Genomic DNA, 17,521 nt, shown 5'->3' with positions numbered 1-17,521 from the left:
TGCGTACCTCCATTGATCCGCAGGTTCGTTCTACTGTTTCTCACGTTGCTGATGCGGCAAAGCTTTGGGAATCTCTGAAACATCGCTTCTCCGTCAAGAACAGCGTTCGGAATCATCTTCTAGAGGATGAAATTACAAACTGCAGACAGAATGGCCAGTCTGTCCTCGAGTACTACGGTCGTCTAACCAAACTCTGGGAAGAATTACAAAGTTTCAAAACAACAGTCTCATGTACGTGTGCAGCTGCGTCTGAGCTTGACAAGGAACGAGAAGACGCCAAGGTTCACAAGTTTCTCTTCGGCCTTGATGAATCACGTTTCAGTACTGTTCGTTCCCAGATCATTGATGACGATCCACTGCCTGATCTCAACATCGTCTATTCTCGAGTCATCCGTGCTGAACAACACTTGAATACGATGCGTACTACTGAAATCAAGCAGGATGCTATTGGATTCTCAGTTAAAACAGAGTCTCCACAACCTGTTACTTCTCCAGCTGCGGCTTCTATGACCTCTCGCAACCGGGACGCTAATCGTTCCTGCACCCACTGCAAACGCAAGGGTCATGAGGCAGCAGAGTGTTTCTTACTACACGGTTATCCTGACTGGTTTCTTGAGCAACAACAACAACGTCAATCTCAGGGACGAGGAAGAGGTGGCCGAAACTCTACTTCAGGTGGTCGTGGTCGTGGACGTGTTAACTCTGCTTCTGCAACTACCAACAATTCTACTACTTCTTCTCAAGATCAAATTGCGACGTTGATCAGTCTACTTCAGTCTCAAAACAATCAGTTCTCTACTGATCGGTTGTCTGGTAAGACAAATCTTACAGATGTTATATTAGATACTGGAGCCTCTCATCATATGACTGGTGATCTGTCTCTTCTCTACGATAGTATCGACATTGTCCCGTCGGCGGTTACATTCCCTGACGGCACAGCTTCTAGAGCTACTAAAATTGGCAGATTACGTTTAACTAAAGATTACTCTCTGATCAACGTTCTATACGTGCCGAATTTTAACTGCACCTTGATATCTATATCAAAGCTTCTTAAACAGACGCGTTGCATCGCTATTTTCACTGATACACTGTGTGTTTTGCAGGACCGTTTTACGAGGACCCTGATTGGAGCAGGTGAAGAGAGAGAGGGGTTTACTACTTCAAAGGGGTCACAGTTGCCAGAGCTAATCAGACTGGAAAAGAAAAGATATCTCCTACAGTTTTATGGCACCGACGACTTGGACATCCTTCATACAAAATACTTTCTTCCTTACCTATGTTTTCTGATTTGCGTGTTGATTTAGAAACTCCTGCGTGTGAAATTTGTTTCAAAGCAAAACAAACACGTTCTGTTTTTCGAGATAGTTTTAATAAAGCTTCGGCACCTTTTGAGTTAATTCACTGCGATGTTTGGGGCCCTTACCGTACACTTTCTTCTTGTGGTGCTGCATATTTTTTAACTGTGGTTGATGACTATTCCAGAGCAGTCTGGACCTACCTTATGCTCGAAAAATCTGAAGTCCAAAACCTTTTACGTAACTTCTGTGCAATGAGTGAAAAACAGTTCGGCAAACCAGTCAAATGCATTCGCTCAGATAATGGTACCGAGTTCATGGTGTTGACTTCCTACCTACGGCAACAAGGGATACAACACCAAACCTCCTGCGTTGACACACCCCAACAAAATGGCCGTGTGGAACGTAAGCACCGTCACATATTAAACGTTGCTCGCTCCCTTCTCTTCCAAGCTAAGTTACCAGTTTCCTTTTGGGGTGAGAGTATTCTTACTGCCTCTCATCTGATCAATCGCACGCCTACACCACTTCTGCAAGGGAGAACTCCTTACGAACTTCTCCATGGAGTGGCGCCTTCCTTTGACTCTTTACGCATCTTCGGTTGCTTGTGCTATGCGCATCGACGACCGCGAGACAAAGATAAGTTTGGAGATCGCAGCCGCAAATGCTTGTTTGTAGGATATCCTTATGGAAAGAAAGCTTGGAAGTTATTTGACATTGATAAGAATGAGTTCTTTGCTAGTCGAGACGTGGTGTTTCTTGAAGATCAATTCCCTGGAACTCAAGATACTGAATAGGTCACGCCTCCTGTTTTTCAACCTGACGTCGCTATTGATGACTGGATATCACCAGCTTCTTCTTCACCTTCGGTGATCACCCCACCCCTTACTACTGATACACAACTGCCGTCTCCTACTACTACTATTCCTGCTACCACTTCTACCTCTCCTCCTGAGACTGTTACTTCACCAACCCCGGCCTTACCAGCTACATCCTCTGTTGAGCAGCCAGACTGTCCTTCTCCTGGTCTCCCACTACTACTTGGTCGTGGTCTTAGATCACACAAACCGTCTGTTCTTCTTAAGGACTATGTCGTCAACGCCACACAACTCCAAGAACCCCCTCTCGCTTCATCTTCCTCTGTTCCGGGTTCTCCTATCACGGTCTCAGGTACTACACCTTACCCTATCTCTACCTACCTCTCACGGGCAAATTTCTCTGCAGGACACAAAGCGTTTGTTGCAGCTCTGACATCAAACGTTGAACCTTGCAACTACAAGGAAGCTTGTCTTGATGATGAATGGAATGACTCCATGACTGATGAATATACAGCTCTTGAAGGTCAACACACATGGGACGTCACTTCTCTTCCTCCCGGAAAGAAGGCGATTGCTTGTCAATGGATCTATAAGAACAAGTATCGTTCAAATGGCGAAATCTTTCGTCGCAAGTCTCGTGTGGTTGCTTGTGGTAACCGACAACGAGAAGGTCTCGACTACACCGACACTTTCGCGCCAGTCGCAAAGCCAACTACCGTTCGACTATTGCTTCAAATTGCCGCGGCAAAGAAGTGGGAAATACATCAAATGGACGTCCACAATGCCTTCTTGCACGGTGATCTCAAAGAGGAGGTTTATATGAAATTTCCTCCTGGCTTCGAACATCCTGATCCTACCAAAGTGTGTCGCTTACGCAAGTCTATCTACGGTCTCAAGCAGTCTCCTCGTTGCTGGTTCGCAAAGCTCCGCACAGCTTTGAAAGACTATGGTTTCAAGCAAAGCAGGGCTGACTACTCTCACTTCTCGTTGATCAAGGGTAACATCTCATTACACATTCTGATATACGTCGACGACTTCATTGTAGCCGGCAACGACATCTCTACTATTCAGAAGTTTAAGAACTATTTGAGCAAGTGCTTTCACATGAAAGATATGGGCAAACTCAAGTACTTCCTTGGCATTGAAGTTGCTCGCAACAGTGAAGGTATTTTCTTGTCTCAGCGAAAGTATGCGTTGGATATTGTCTCTGAGACTGGCTTACTGGGCTCTAAACCATGTTCAACGCCTATAGAACTCAATCACAAACGCCCTGGCTGTTAGTCCCACCTTTGCTGATCCAGAGGCCTATCGACGTCTAATAGGGCACCTGATCTATCTCACTTTTACTCAACCTGAGATCTGTTACGCTGTCCACATACTTGCACAGTTCATGCAGTCTCCACTTCAGGTCCATTGGGACGCAGCTTTGCGAACGGTACGTTATCTCAAAGGCTCTCCTGATCATGGCATACTACTACGTGCTGACTCTGATCTCTCCATTCGAGCCTATTGTGACTCCGACTGGAACTCCTGTCCTTTGACGCGACGATCACTCAGCGCTTATATTGTTCTACTTGGGTCTTCTCCCATCTCTTGGAAAACGAAGAAACAAAAGATGGTTTCATTATCCTCCGCTGAGGCCGAGTATCGGTCCATGGCAGCGTCTTTAAAAGAGCTCAAGTGGATCAAGCAACTGCTGCGTGCGTTTGACATACCTCATGATCACCCAATGCAACTCTTCTGCGACAGCAAAGCAGCCATTTACATTGCGGCTAACCCAGTTTTTCATGAACGAACGAAACATATTGAGTCAGACTGCCATTTCGTTCGTGATGCTGTCGAGGATAAGCTGATTACTACAGAACATATCAGAACCACTGAGCAGCCTGCTGACATTCTCACCGAAGCTTTACCAACAACTACATTTTCATATCTACTGTCCAAGCTGGAGATTCAAAATCTTTCACCTCCAACTTGAGGGGGGTATAGAGATAATGATGTACATTATAGATAATGATAGGTTGTACTTATCTAAATACGTAGTCCTCTCGTCATAAGGACTTAATCTCTTGTATATATACTCGTGTACTTTCATCAATACAACACACACTTTACAATCTATTTTACCACGCTCTACGGCATTGCATATCCAGGGGAACGCATGAGCCATCTCTTTCATCTCGTGAATGTGAAACTTTAGAGAGAATTTCTTGATAGGAGAACCGCATTGCAAAGCTAGTGTTCTGTCCACGAAGTTTCTGAAGCTCTCCCGGATCACAGGACACTCTTCTTTGCCCTCTTCCGGTTGCAGAAACACAGTGTCATCAAAATCAAGAGTGTCCACTAATCTAAACACATGCCTCCACCTTTTAGCAAGAACAGATGTTGAAGCAGCTTCTTTTGTGGGAACTAAGGACAAGATCTTTCCCAGAACCTCGTCAGGAAGCCAGCTGATTGCGTCTCTCAAGCCACTGTTGGCTTCCATACAGACAGAACCCAGTCTCTTCTGCCTGAAACATGAAGTGAAGTGAGAAAACAGAGTAAACATTGATGTTACACCATGGAAAAAAAAAACAAACTAAAAGAGGGTTTAAAGCTTCAACCTTTTCGTTTTGAATTGAATACGAACTGGCGGAGGACGTCAAACAGATGATGATGATGATGCTCGGATTCTTCGATCCAGACCAACCGTCAAAGTTAGAGAAGAGAAGAAGATAAAAGTAAAAGATTAAAAGTTTTTTCTTCAATTTTATATCTTTGGTAAGTATATTTTAGGAAAAGCTGCTAAAGATGTTTGGAAAAAATATTCTAAAAAATCATCGAAGACAAAAAGAGTTTATTAAGAATATTTTTATTTTATTTTATGAACTAAAATATATTCATATTTGATATTTATAATTATATTCAATTTTATATATTTGGTTCAAACGCAGCGGTTGCGATTACGGGTGTGAGAGTTTGCAAATGTAGGTGGTTGCAGTTTCAAATGTTATTAAGTGTTTTGTATAACTAGCACAATATTTAAACATTGATGCGTTTGCAGAATATTTGTGATTGGTTGATAACAAAATACTGCAGCGGTTTAATAATAAATAAGCAATATTAACATATTATAACATTATAAACATATCAAAAACGCAATATTGTGATAAAATATATAATTATTAATATAGTATAATTAATATTATTATGTTTATTTATTTAATTTTTAATTTAGATGGAAGTTATAATTTCAATAAAATTGGTTTTGAAGATTTATATTAAAACTTTTACAATAATATTTTGTTTTGTTTATATATGTATATATCCTTCTATATGTATATTACATATATATATATTAATGTTTAAAAATTATAGTTAGTATTCTTGATCTTTTTTAGAAATGTATATATATTTTAAACATAAAATCTGAACTTAATATGTTGTTTACATTTAAATATAAAATGTATATTTATTTTTTATTTATAATATTTCCATTTTAAATATTTTAAAATAATATTTTTATATTTATTTATCCACATGCAACTGTCTTCAACCGCAAACGGTAGCTCTGAAACCAACTTTTGATTTTAAGAGGTTTAGAGCGATTTGAATCGATGTATAGCATTTATTGTGATTGTTTTAAAATGCCAACAACTGCTACCAACCGCAAAAGCGGGTGGTAGCGGGAAAACTAGTCAGCCTCTAAGTTGCTAACCAAAAAAAGTAAGGATCTAATCTATTAATTTAGAATTTTGTTTAGATTAAAAGATATAGATGTCGTAATAAAACATCAAATTTGTTGATCACTTTAGAACTAACTAAAAACCAACAGCCAGTATTCCATGAAACCGTTAGATCCTGTCAAACACAAAGCTTCAGGATGAGTCTTACTTCGAACCATCTTCGTAAAACTCATGCAAGCCTGTGAGGAAAAGTGTATTTCAGTGACATGATCCTACCTTGTCTTGCTTCGGGATTTCAGTGATGGAATGCCAACCCAGAGCCGTGCCTATTCAAGAAAATAAGAAACAATGGCTTAAACTTTATATCCCTCACAAATATCAAAGTTGGGGGCATGATTGAAAATATTCTCTCTTTTGCATGGTGTAAACTTTATATCCAATACTCACCAACAATCCAAGTTCAAGCAGTGTAGGACTATTTTCTCTTAAAGCTTAATCATTATTTTCTTGTTTTTGTCCACACACTTATCTACCACTAAATTCTTATTTTTATTGCATTTCTTTTTGTTTATACTTATTGTGGTAGATAGTTGTCTGATCGATCAGTCAGAATTAAATAGGAAGCAAAATGCGCATAAATTAATATATAAGTTTAATGTTACACATTGATCTTGCACTTGGATGAAATTGAAACTTTCACTAGATCCTCTATTGGTTTGTGATCTTATGGAATCATCCAAGATCAGTAGATCCTCTATTAGTTTGTGATCTTATGGAATCATCCAAGAAAACTCTTCAAGATTTCCAACGCTTTACCAGTTCCTCCACCTTCACTTGGAACGGACGAATCCTAACATCACCTACGTAACCATCCAGACCCTGGAGAAGCATCAATCAAGAAAAATGTATGTACATTATCAACCACTAAGTCTGTGTCTCTATAGAGATAGTGTTTTGAAAACATACCTGGACGATTAGTGTTTCAAGCTTTGGAGATTGCTTAAGCAGATCCAGCAGCAGTTTCCAGCCCCGCTCGTTGTAACTCCCAAAAGTTAAGCTGATCAGATTCTTGAACACCGGTAAAACTAGTCCATCTTTAACACATCGAGCAATCACCTGAAACACACATATATGCTTTCAAGAATGTCCAAGATCTTTCTCAAGTGAAAAACACAAAGACTTACATCAGCAGAAGCCGGAGAAAGATACAGGATCTCGACGTTGCTTATCCCTGTAACGAGACCCGTTAGATCCGGCCTCTCGATCTTTCGAGAATAACAAAGGTTCAGTTTAGCTCTGACTAAAGATTCCAAGTTAACAAGTGGATACTCAGACAAGGCATAGTCAGTGTAGTCGAGAGAGACAAGACTTGGGGCGTCAAATGACATATCAGAAATAGAATCAATTCCAGCTTCACAATCATAGTAAACTGTCAGCTTCTTGATGCTCTGACTCGATAAGCTGTAAGGGTAAAACTCATACTCGTGCCGAACAGTTAACTCCTCAAGCATTGGACAACCAGGAAGAAGCACATCACAGAGATCTTTATAGTCAAACACGATGGAATCGATGAAGAGACTCTTGAGCGCTGGAAGATACACATCCGGAGGAACTCCAAGATCAAGATCCGTTCCCAGAGACAGCTTAACCAGTGTCTCGCTCCTGAAGAGGTCATCAACATCTACGGAGACTCCCGAACCAGGCATCAAACTAACGTCCACTTCCAAAACACAACGGTCAACGACATTTGATATCCAGCGGCGCTCATTAACTACATCGCTGCTGTTGTTAACGTGATATTTTAGAGAGAACTTATTGATGGGAGATTCGAATTGCAAGGCGAGTGTTCTGTCCACAAAATTTCTGAAGCTCTCTCGGATCACAGGCCACTCTGACACAGGAGAAGTAGGAGACACGTGTGGAGTTATTAGTGAAGGAAGAGGGAAGTTAGAGTTTGTTATAACGGTCTATAACGGTCCCGCGCATTGCCAGCTGTCGTCAGCTGATTGGGAGAGTTCATCTTTACGAATACATATAACAGAGTCTGCGTACTCTATGAAGATTCATTCAGAAATCATTGTGTAAACCTTCTAAGAACCTCTGTAATTCTCATATTGATTCATGGTTTGTTCTTTGAGGATTTAGATCTTTCTCTTTCATAGATCTATTACTCGAGAGCTACGATTTGGTGTTTCAGGAACATTAGATCGATCATAAAGGATTAACTTCCTTTATCAGTGGTATCAGAGCCATTCTTTTCTCGGAGATAGTGGCGAAGCAACCGGAAACTATGGCGGAAACAAGATCTCAGGCATTATTGAAAGGCGGCGGAGCGAGGGAGATTGACGGAGCTGTTGCAAATCGATTTGATGCGATCGAGAGGGAGATACGTGAGATGAACGAAAGAAGAGAAGAAGAATCGCGTCAAATCATGGCGGCGTTGGCGAAACTCACGAGTCAAGCAGCTCAGCCGTCGACGAGTCAGACGGTGGGAATCGGTGATCATAACGGTATGACGGCGAGTCAAGGAGAACAGTTTCGATCACCTTATCAATATCCACAACATCAGTATTCGGGTATGACAAGGATGACGAAGATTGAGTTTCCAAAGTTTGATGGTAACAAATTCAAAGAGTGGTTGGGGAAAGCGGAACAATTTTTCGTGATTGATATGACGCAAGAAGAGAGGAAAGTTGGAATCGCTTCAATGCATTTTGTTGAAGAAGCAGCTACTTGGCATTTAGCGTTGGTTCAAGAAGATGTAGATGCTGTAGTGTTGAGTAGTTGGCAGGAGTATAAGAGTCGGCTCAGAGAACGTTTTGAGGAGATTCTAGATGATCCAATGGCGGAGTTGAAAGAATTGAAAGAGACGTGTGGAATTGCTGATTATAATGCAAAGTTTGAGTTGATCAGATCACGTTTGAAGCTAGCTGAAGAGTATTTGTTGAGCGCTTATCTTGCAGGGTTACGTCTTGATACGCAGATGCATGTGAGGATGTTTACTCCACAGTCAACGCGTCAGTGTTTTGTGTTAGGAAGGTTGTATGAGAAAGCACATCCTCAGAAGGAGTTTCGAAGCAGTAGTGGGTTTGTGAAGCCACAAGTGGGATATACAAATCAGAAGGGGATCTAAACACATGCCTCCACTTTTTAGCAAGAAGAGAAGTTGAAGCAGCAAGTTTGTTCGGAAGGAGGGACAAGATGTTGCCCAGAACCTCGTCAGGAAGCCAGCTGATTGCATCTCGCGAACCAGTGTCTAGCTTGTTGGAAACCATAGAGACAGAGCCAATCTCTTCCTTCTAGTATGCGTTAGGAGACGTCGAACAGACGATGATGATGGAATCTCAAGTTCAGATTTTAGGGGTTTATCTATGTTGGGTGTGGGACATAAAATATTGTAGAATATTCAATATTGGTTGGTATTTAGTTAATATTTAAACAATTATATTAATATATTTTGAATCAATAGATAAATATTACACAAATCAATACTAAAAATGGAAGTATAAAATGTTTAATTTTACTAGCGGGTATATGTACATTATTATCAACTAATTGATTATCTTATATGATAAATATTACTTTTTCTTCCTATAAGTAGAAAAAATCTAATAAGTAGAAATAAATTTTAATATAAAGAAAATAGCATTCTTCTATATTTAGAGAAAAGGAACATTTTTCTGTATCTCAAATAATATTTAAGTTTTATATGAATTTATTTTCTTGCAAGAGGGAAGATTATGGACTCAATATTAGGCTTCACATGTACAGAACTTCTTCTAGATATACACAGTTCATCATCATCCTCTGTGTCTTTTCAATCTTGCTTAAGAGTCAACAATTGCTTTTCCTTGTTCTACAAGCAGACCCGTCCCTCCCTTAAAGCAGGTGAAGCATTGGCTTCAGGCCACAAATATAAAAATGAAATATAGGCCAAACTAACCAAAATTGTATGTTGCTTAAATGGTTTAGGAAGATAAGTTGGATTTTCTTGTCCCTAGTTCGAGCAATACCAAAACCATTTCATACGCTTTTGTTATTAACAATTTTATTTATAAGGGCCACGTATCTTGACAGGCTTTAAGCCTCGTAAAGTTTTGGGACGGCACTGTCTACAAGAATTGAAGTATGCTGCGATCACGTCAGCGACTCAAGAAGACCTTTGATGTCTAGGTAAAGAGGCCAGCAGTGCGACATGAAAAAAGTTTAATGTTGCATAGAAGTAGCTCCATACGAAGAGAGAGCAATTCGACAGGAAGCAAATAACAATAGTTTGATGTTACGTAAAAAAAAGCTCCATACAAAAGATCAATGCGGCGACAGGGAAGCAAATAAAATAGGAGTTTAATTGTCACACATAAAAAGTAGCAAATTTATATAAGGTCTACTCGAAATAAGCGACATCGGTTGAAACAACTCCGACAAGGATAAATAAATCCCTACGGGTTTGGATCATTTTGGCATCATCGACCACAACATCTTCAGGGAACTCCACTTGCATTTTCGGGATGCATTCGGTTCCTGCAAGCAAACTCTTCAGGTGTTGAAGCTCTTTAGCAGTTCCTTTATAACCAACAACATGCAGCTCCTTGACTTGGAACAGACCAATGGTAACATCGCCTGTGTAACTATCCAGACCCTGGGGGAAGCATCAAAAAAAAAAAAAAGAAGTGAGTACGTAAGTTCCGGGGGGTCTCTAGGGGCGTTTCGATTATTACTGAAAAACAACAACATTACCTGGATGATTAATGTTTCAAGCTTTGGAGACTGCTTAACAAGATATGGCAGCAGTTTCCAACCACGTTTGTTTCTACTCCCAAAAGATAAGGTAACCAGATTGTTAAACACCGGTAAAACTAGTCCATGTTTAACACATCGAGAAATCAACTGAAACACACACACACATATGCGTTCAAGAAAGTCCTGAGTTTTATCAAGTAAGTAAAAAAAAACACAAAGAAGACTTACATCAGTAGAATCGGGAGAAAGATGGAGAGTCTCCACGTTGCTTATCCCTACAAGGAGACCCGATATATCCGGCCTCTTGATACTTTTTTTAGAATAAGAAATGTCCAGCTTAGCTTTGCCTAAGGATCCCAAGTTAACAAGTTGATACTCAGACAAGGCATAGTCAGTGTATTTGAGAGAGACAACACTTGGGGCGTCAAATGATATACGAGACCCATCATCAATTCCAAAATCATAACAATAGAAAACTGTTAGCTTCTTGATGCTCTGACTCGATATCCTGTAATTAGGATAAAAATCAGTCTTGTGAACAACAGTTAACTCCTCAAGCATTGGGCAACCAGGAAGAAGCACATCAGAGAGATCTTGGTCGTCAAACATGATGGTATAAAGGAAGAGACTCTTAAGCGCTGGAAGAGACACATCAGGAGAAAGCTTTCCAACAATAGTATCTGTTCCCAGACACAGCTTAACCAGTGTCTTGCTCCTGAAGAGGTGATAAGGAAGAAAGCAGTCCCCGTGAACCTCATCAGTATGTACAGGGCCTAGCCAACGAGGCCTCAAAGTAACGTCCACTTCCAAAACACCACGCTCAACGACACTGGTTATCCAGCGACGCTCATCAACCACATCGCTGTTGTTGGTAACGAGATATGTTAGAGAGAATTTCTTGATACGAGAACCGCAACCGCATTGCAAAGCGAGTGTTCTGTCCACAAAGTTTCTGAAGCTCTCCTTGAGTTTATCCCTCCCTTCTTCTGGCGGCGGTTGCAGCAAGACAGTATCATCGAAATCAAGACTGTGAACCAGTGCAAACAGATACCTCCACGTTTTCGAGAGGAGAGAAGTTGAAGCAGCAAGTTTGGTCGGAAGTAAGGACAAGATATCTCCCAGAACCTCTTGAGGGAGACAGCTGATTAAATCTCTCGAGCCCATGTCTAGCTTGTTTGATTCCATGCAGACAGATCCAGTCTCTTCCTTAAAGGTGCCTGAAAGATGAAGTGAGCACAGAGTGATTCAACTGCTGGAGGATTAACCACAAACCATAAGATCTAGTTTTGTTGGGTTTTCCCTCATTAGCCCAAGTTTAATCTATAACCAAGAAGCCTAACAAGAAGAAATATCTAGAAGGAAAAGAAGAGTGTAGAAGAAGAATAGTGTAGAAGTGTGTAGAAGATGGAGTGTTCTAGAATTAACTTGTAGTCTCCACTCACTAGTATAAATAGGCATGTCTAGCTCACTTGTATGATCATCAAGAATCAAGAAAAATAATAGAGAGAAAACATTTCAGCAAGAGTTCTAAAAGTCTCCAAGAAATCTCCAAACACAAGCTTTAGTAGAAAAATCCCTTTCCTAAAATACGAAGGTTATCTCAAACAAAAACCGTCTACATTCCATCTTAACCTCTCGAAGAAAATATTATCCGCTAATTTTTCCCAACAACTGGTATCAGAGCTAAGTTACCGGTTATCTTTGAAGAAGTGAAGATGGAGGCCACCGTTACCTTTGAAGGTGATATGTTCAAGCTCACGACGGACAACTTCTCTTATTGGAAACCGATGATGGAAGATCATCTTTATTGCAAAGATTTGCATGAGCCCATCATCATGAAGGATAATCCGGAAGGAAAGGATGATAAAGCATGGGAGATTCTTAATAGAAAAGCGGTTGCCGTAATACGCAAGTATGTCGACCGATCTCTCTTTGAACATGTCTCTACCTACACAAATGCTTTTGAATTATGGACAAAACTTGAATCCATGATTCAAAAGAAAACACCTCGAAACAAAGCTCTTCTTGTTCGACGGTTGGTAAAGTTGGAGTACAAGGATGGCCAGAGCATGATGGAGCACTTGAACAATTTCAAGGGGATCGTAAATCAACTTAACAAAGTTGATATGAAGGTTGAAGACGAAATGCAAGCTCTTTTACTCCTTAGTTCACTACCAGAGAGTTGGGACACACTAGTTGTCACTCTAAGCAATTCAGCACCGGAGGGAAATCTTACCATGGACACCGTCAGTGATAGCCTTCTAAACGAAGAAGTCCGTAGGAAGGAGCGAGGTTCAAGTTCTTATTCAGAAGCTAACATTGTTGATAGACGGGGTAGAGAAGAGACTCGTGGTCACAACAGAAGCATAGGACGAGACCAATCTCGAGGAAGATCCAAGTCACGTCCAAGAGTTACCTGCTACTATTGCGGCAAGCCGGGTCACATGAAGTCGGAATGTCGGTTTTTCAAGGAGACAAACAAACCGGTAATATCAAACCAGACCGGTTCAATCCTACAAAGAAGCATGAAGACAAGACTACCACCATTGTGGAAGACCAGAGCGAAGAATTATATCTCATTGGAGAATGTAATCTTAGCTCTGATGATAGTTCATGGATCGTTGATTCTGGTGCTTCTTTTCACGTCACCCCTCATGGAAGCTTCTTCACAACCTACCAAAGTGGTGACTTTGGTAATGTTCAAATGGGAAATCAAGGAAGAAGCAAGATCGTTGGAAAGGGGGATGTTATTCTTACATCAAACACAGGATGTAAGATAGTTCTCAAGGATGTAAGGCATGTTCCCGACATTCGACTGAATCTCATATCAATCGGGAAGCTTGATGATGCCGGTTTCGATAGCCACTTTGGCAGTGGCAAATGGAAGCTAACCAAAGGGAGTTTGATCATGGCTCGAGGAAGAAAAGAAGGTTCATTATACGTGACTCAAGCCAAGCTTTGCAAGGAAGAAGTAAATGTCGCAAGTGATGACATGGATATATGGCACCGAAGACTCGGGCATATAAGTGAGAAAGGTTTAAACATACTTTCTCGCAAGAAACTTCTTCCTGATATGAAAGGTCTCTCTCTCTCACCATGTCATGATTGCTTAGCCGGAAAACAACATAGAGTCGCTTTCCGAAGATCGTCTACGCCTATGAGAAGAAAGCATATTCTTGATCTTGTGCATACTGACGTATGCTCCATGTCCGAGAAATCCAATGGAGGTGCATCATATTTCGTCACCTTTATTGATGACCATTCAAGAAAGGTGTGGATACATCTTTTAAAAACAAAAGATCAAGTTCTTGATGCTTTAAAGGAGTTTGTAGCCCAAGCAGAACGAAGTACGGGTCAAAAACTCAAGTGTGTTCGATCTGACAATGGTGGAGAGTATCGAGGTCCCTTTGAAGCATTTTGCAAAGCTCATGGAATCAGAATGGAGAAGACACCACCAAAGACGCCACAACTGAACGGGCTAGCTGAAAGAATGAATCGAACGATCACAGAAAGAGTTCGGTGCATGCTCTCTCACGCTAAACTATCCAAGCCATTTTGGGGAGAAGCCATAAAGACTGCAGTAGACGTCATAAATCTTACACTATCAGTTCCTTTGGAAGGCGATGTCCCGGAGGAAGTTTGGTCGGGTAAGAAGGTCTCTTACAACCATTTAAAGGTGTTCGGTTGCAGAGCGTTCGTCCACATACCTAAGGATGAACGAGCCAAGCTAGACTCCAAGACTAAAGAGTGCATCTATCTTGGGTCACCTAGAGATGATTTCGGCTATCGGCTTTGGGATCCGGTTAACAGAAAAGTTATCCGGAGCAGAGATGTTGTTTTCTTCGAAGATCAAACAATCGAAGACATCAACAAATTAAAGAAACCAAAGCTAAGGGTTGTAAGGAATGAAGATTCTTATAAGCCCCAAGATCATGAACAAGTGATTGGAGATGACGGCGAAGGGGATCCCATCATGGATCCGAATGGTGATGAAGGTGAAGAAGAAGATCAAGTGGAGCCAGAGAAAGAACATGAGCCAAGAAGGTCTGGAAGAGAGACAAGACCATGTGTAAGATACTATCGAGATGAGTACGTCAATCTTACAGATGAGGGGGAGCCTCAAAGCTATGAAGAGGCCATAGGAGACACTCATAAAGATGAGTGGGTTGAAGCCATGCAAGATGAAATGCAATCCTTGCATGATAATCACACTTACGAGCTGGTGAAGCTACCAAAAGGAAAGAGAGCCTTGAAGAACAAGTGGGTGTACAGGTTGAAGTATGAAGAGAGAAGCTCAAATCCAAGATACAAAGCTCGATTGGTTGTGAAAGGATTCAACCAGAAGAAAGGCATAGATTTTGAAGAAATATTCTCTCCAGTAGTGAAGATGTCCTCTATCCGAGTGGTTCTTGGTCTAGCAGCAGTTCTAGACTTGGAGATTGAACAACTCGATGTCAAGACGGCCTTTCTACATGGTGAACTTGAGGAGGAGATCTATATGGAGCAACCTGAAGGATTCAAGGTTCCAGGAAAAGAAGACTTGGTGTGCCGATTAAAAAAGAGTCTTTACGGCCTCAAGCAAGCCCCAAGACAATGGTACAAGAAGTTTGACTCCTTCATGGTGGATCACAACTTCAAGAAAACCAAGAATGATCATTGCGTTTTCATAAAGAGGTATGAAAGCGATGACTTTCTCATATTATTGCTCTATGTTGACGATATGCTAATTGTGGGCCAAGATCGCAACAAGATAGCCGCATTGAAGAAAGATTTGGGAAGGTGTTTTGCGATGAAAGATTTGGGGCAAGCGAGACAGATTCTTGGAATGAAGATCACTCGAGATAGACCAAAGAAGCTTCTATGGTTGTCCCAAGAACGATATGTTGAAAGGGTGTTGGAGAGATTTAACATGCACAAAGCAAAGCCGGTGAGCACTCCACTTGGTGGACATTTCAAGCTAAGTTCAAAGCAAAGTCCAACAAGTGAGAAGGAGAAAGAAGAAATGAAGACTACCCCATATGCATCAGCCGTGGGAAGTCTCATGTATGCTATGGTGTGCACCAGACCCGACATTGCCTATGTTGTAGGAGTTGTGAGTCGCTTTCTAGCGAATCCAGGAAAGGAGCATTGGAAAGCAGTTAAGTGGATCCTACGCTATCTACGAGGCACAACGAAGAAGTGTTTATGTTTTGGCAATGGAAAATTGGAGTTGAACGGTTACACCGATGCAGATTGGGCTGGTGATAAAGATTCAAGAAAATCGACATCAGGATTTGTAACTACCTTTGCAGGGGGAGCTGTTTCATGGCAGTCGAAGCTACAAAAGTGTGTTGCCTTATCTACCACGGAAGCAGAGTATATCGCAGCAACGGAAGCGTGCAAGGAGATGCTATGGATGAAGAACTTCTTACATGAATTGGGAGTGAAGCAAGACAAGTACAACTTGTTATGTGACAACCAAAGTGCTATTCACCTAGCAAAGAACCCAACGTTTCACTCCCGCTCGAAACACATCGATATCCGACATCATTGGATCCGAGAAGTTCTTGAAGAGAAACTCATACATCTCAACAAGGTACACACCGACGAAAACTGGTCAGACTTTATGACCAAAGTATTACCAATCAAGAAGTTTGAAGATTGCTGCAAAGGCACCGGTATGACGACTGTCTCGGGCTAAATCGGGAAGGGGGAGATTTGTTGGGTTTTTCTTCATTAGCCCAAGTTTAATCTATAACCAAGAAGCCTAACAAGAAGAAATATCTAGAGGGAAAAGAAGAGTGTAGAAGAAGAATAGTGTAGAAGTGTGTAGAAGATGGAGTGTTCTAGAATTAACTTGTAGTCTCCACTCACTAGTATAAATAGGCATGTCTAGCCCACTTGTATGATCATCAAGAATCAAGAAAAATAATAGAGAGAAAACATTTCAGCAAGAGTTCTAAAAGTCTCCAAGAAATCTCCAAACACAAGATTTAGTAGAAAAATCTCTTTCCTAAAATACGAAAGTTATCTCAAACAAAAACCGTCTACATTCCATCTTAACCTCTCGAAGAAAATATTATCCGCTAATTTTTCCCAACAAGTTTTCACATCTGAATATTAAAGTTTTAGAAAAAACTTAACGAGAAAACAGAAGCTAAAGGTTCACCTTAAAGACTAGTAGTGGTATAACTACAACAGTTTCATCAAAAATCAACGCATCTATAATATAATGAAATCTCAAAAGAATGACACTATGAGCGCTTGTAAGAACAGAGTAAACCATAAACCATATTGAGAGAACAGAGTAAACTATATGGAGGGAACAGAGTACGTAAAACATACGGAGAGAAGGGAGTATGTCTTATTGGGAGAATTGAGTAAACCATAAACCAAGTTGAGTTGAGAGAACAGAATAAAAGATATTGAGAGAACAAAGTAAGTCATAAAGGAGAGAGCAGAGTAAACCATATCAGAAACTAAAGCCTCAACGTTTTACCTTTCTTGCATGCGTTACTAGTCATATGAAACTAACGCTAAAGATAAACCTGCGGAGGACGTCAGAACAAACAAATGGTGGGAGTCTCCAGTTCAGATTTTAGGGGTTTATTTATGCTGGGGTCATTTATATTATAGAATATTGCCATAAATTATTACGAATCAAATTCACCTATTACACCATATTTTACATAAAAACAAAATCACCATACTTTTTTTTATAGAGTTGTGGAGTTGCTTGGTGTCAGACTCAGAAACCTAAAAAAGGAAAAATCTAGTTACACCATTTAATGAGGTTTAAAATCAGTTAGCTTCTCCATTTACATTTTGTACTCGCTTGGTAGAAGAAAAAAAGTTTTTTTACATGTAATTAATTAATTAATATTAAGGGTTTAATTTATACTAATCACCAAAAGAGGATGCGTGAGTGTGACGTAACTGTATTGTCAAACAGAAAGCCTTGGTACCAGCGAGCAATGGCGGTGAGTCAGAACTAGTAGAGAAAGATCATTGACAGAAGATTTCT

General features: G+C 40.6%; 2 protein-coding genes and 1 non-coding gene across 4 annotated transcripts; all 3 read right to left on the bottom strand.

Moving 5' to 3' along the window:
• Window positions 1-4,241: 4,241 nt before the first annotated feature.
• LOC103842339 lies at window positions 4,242-6,837 on the bottom strand. Its single transcript, XR_004451468.1, has 3 exons — window positions 6,745-6,837; window positions 4,717-6,657; window positions 4,242-4,623 (listed from the first exon to the last, which is right to left on the bottom strand). It is a non-coding gene; the product is annotated as an uncharacterized LOC103842339 (transcript).
• Window positions 6,838-6,840: 3 nt separating this feature from the next.
• Window positions 6,841-9,104, bottom strand: LOC117127834 (F-box/LRR-repeat protein At3g60040-like). The gene is made up of 3 exons (XM_033278526.1): window positions 8,782-9,104; window positions 7,950-7,956; window positions 6,841-7,745 (listed from the first exon to the last, which is right to left on the bottom strand). Exons 1-3 carry the CDS (start codon window positions 9,051-9,053, stop codon window positions 6,891-6,893), a joined length of 1,134 nt encoding a protein of 377 aa, XP_033134417.1. The 5' UTR covers window positions 9,054-9,104; the 3' UTR covers window positions 6,841-6,890.
• LOC103855111 (F-box/LRR-repeat protein At3g60040) lies at window positions 8,940-17,052 on the bottom strand. Of its 2 annotated transcripts, XM_033280089.1 has the most exons (4): window positions 16,997-17,052; window positions 10,747-11,735; window positions 10,516-10,665; window positions 8,940-10,417 (listed from the first exon to the last, which is right to left on the bottom strand). In XM_033280089.1, exons 1-4 carry the CDS (start codon window positions 17,019-17,021, stop codon window positions 10,163-10,165), a joined length of 1,419 nt encoding a protein of 472 aa, XP_033135980.1. In that variant the 5' UTR covers window positions 17,022-17,052; the 3' UTR covers window positions 8,940-10,162. The 2 variants fall into 2 exon arrangements, with proteins under 2 accessions (XP_033135980.1, XP_033135979.1); XM_033280088.1 differs by having other exon boundaries at window positions 10,516-11,735.
• Window positions 17,053-17,521: the final 469 nt, after the last annotated feature.

The sequence above is a fragment of the Brassica rapa genome, chromosome A09 (assembly GCF_000309985.2).
Source record: "Brassica rapa cultivar Chiifu-401-42 chromosome A09, CAAS_Brap_v3.01, whole genome shotgun sequence".
Classification (NCBI taxonomy): domain Eukaryota; kingdom Viridiplantae; phylum Streptophyta; class Magnoliopsida; order Brassicales; family Brassicaceae; genus Brassica; species Brassica rapa.
Note: the sequence above shows the minus strand (reverse complement) of the source record. Positions and strands in the feature narration are given on the sequence as shown.

What these genes read in the sequence shown, in the direction of transcription:
- LOC117127834 (XM_033278526.1), bottom strand. Translation starts at nt 9,053, where the DNA reads ATGGTTTCCAACAAGCTAGACACTGGTTCGCGAGATGCAATCAGCTGG.
- LOC103855111 (XM_033280088.1), bottom strand. Translation starts at nt 17,021, where the DNA reads ATGACTAGTAACGCATGCAAGAAAG. An exon ending in TAGTAACGCATGCAAGAAAG is followed by an intron (nt 11,736 to 16,996) that starts GTAAAACGTTGA and finishes TTCATCTTTCAG; the next exon opens with GCACCTTTAAGGAAGAGACT. An exon ending in TTGAAACATTAATCATCCAG is followed by an intron (nt 10,418 to 10,515) that starts GTAATGTTGTTG and finishes TGCTTCCCCCAG; the next exon opens with GGTCTGGATAGTTACACAGG.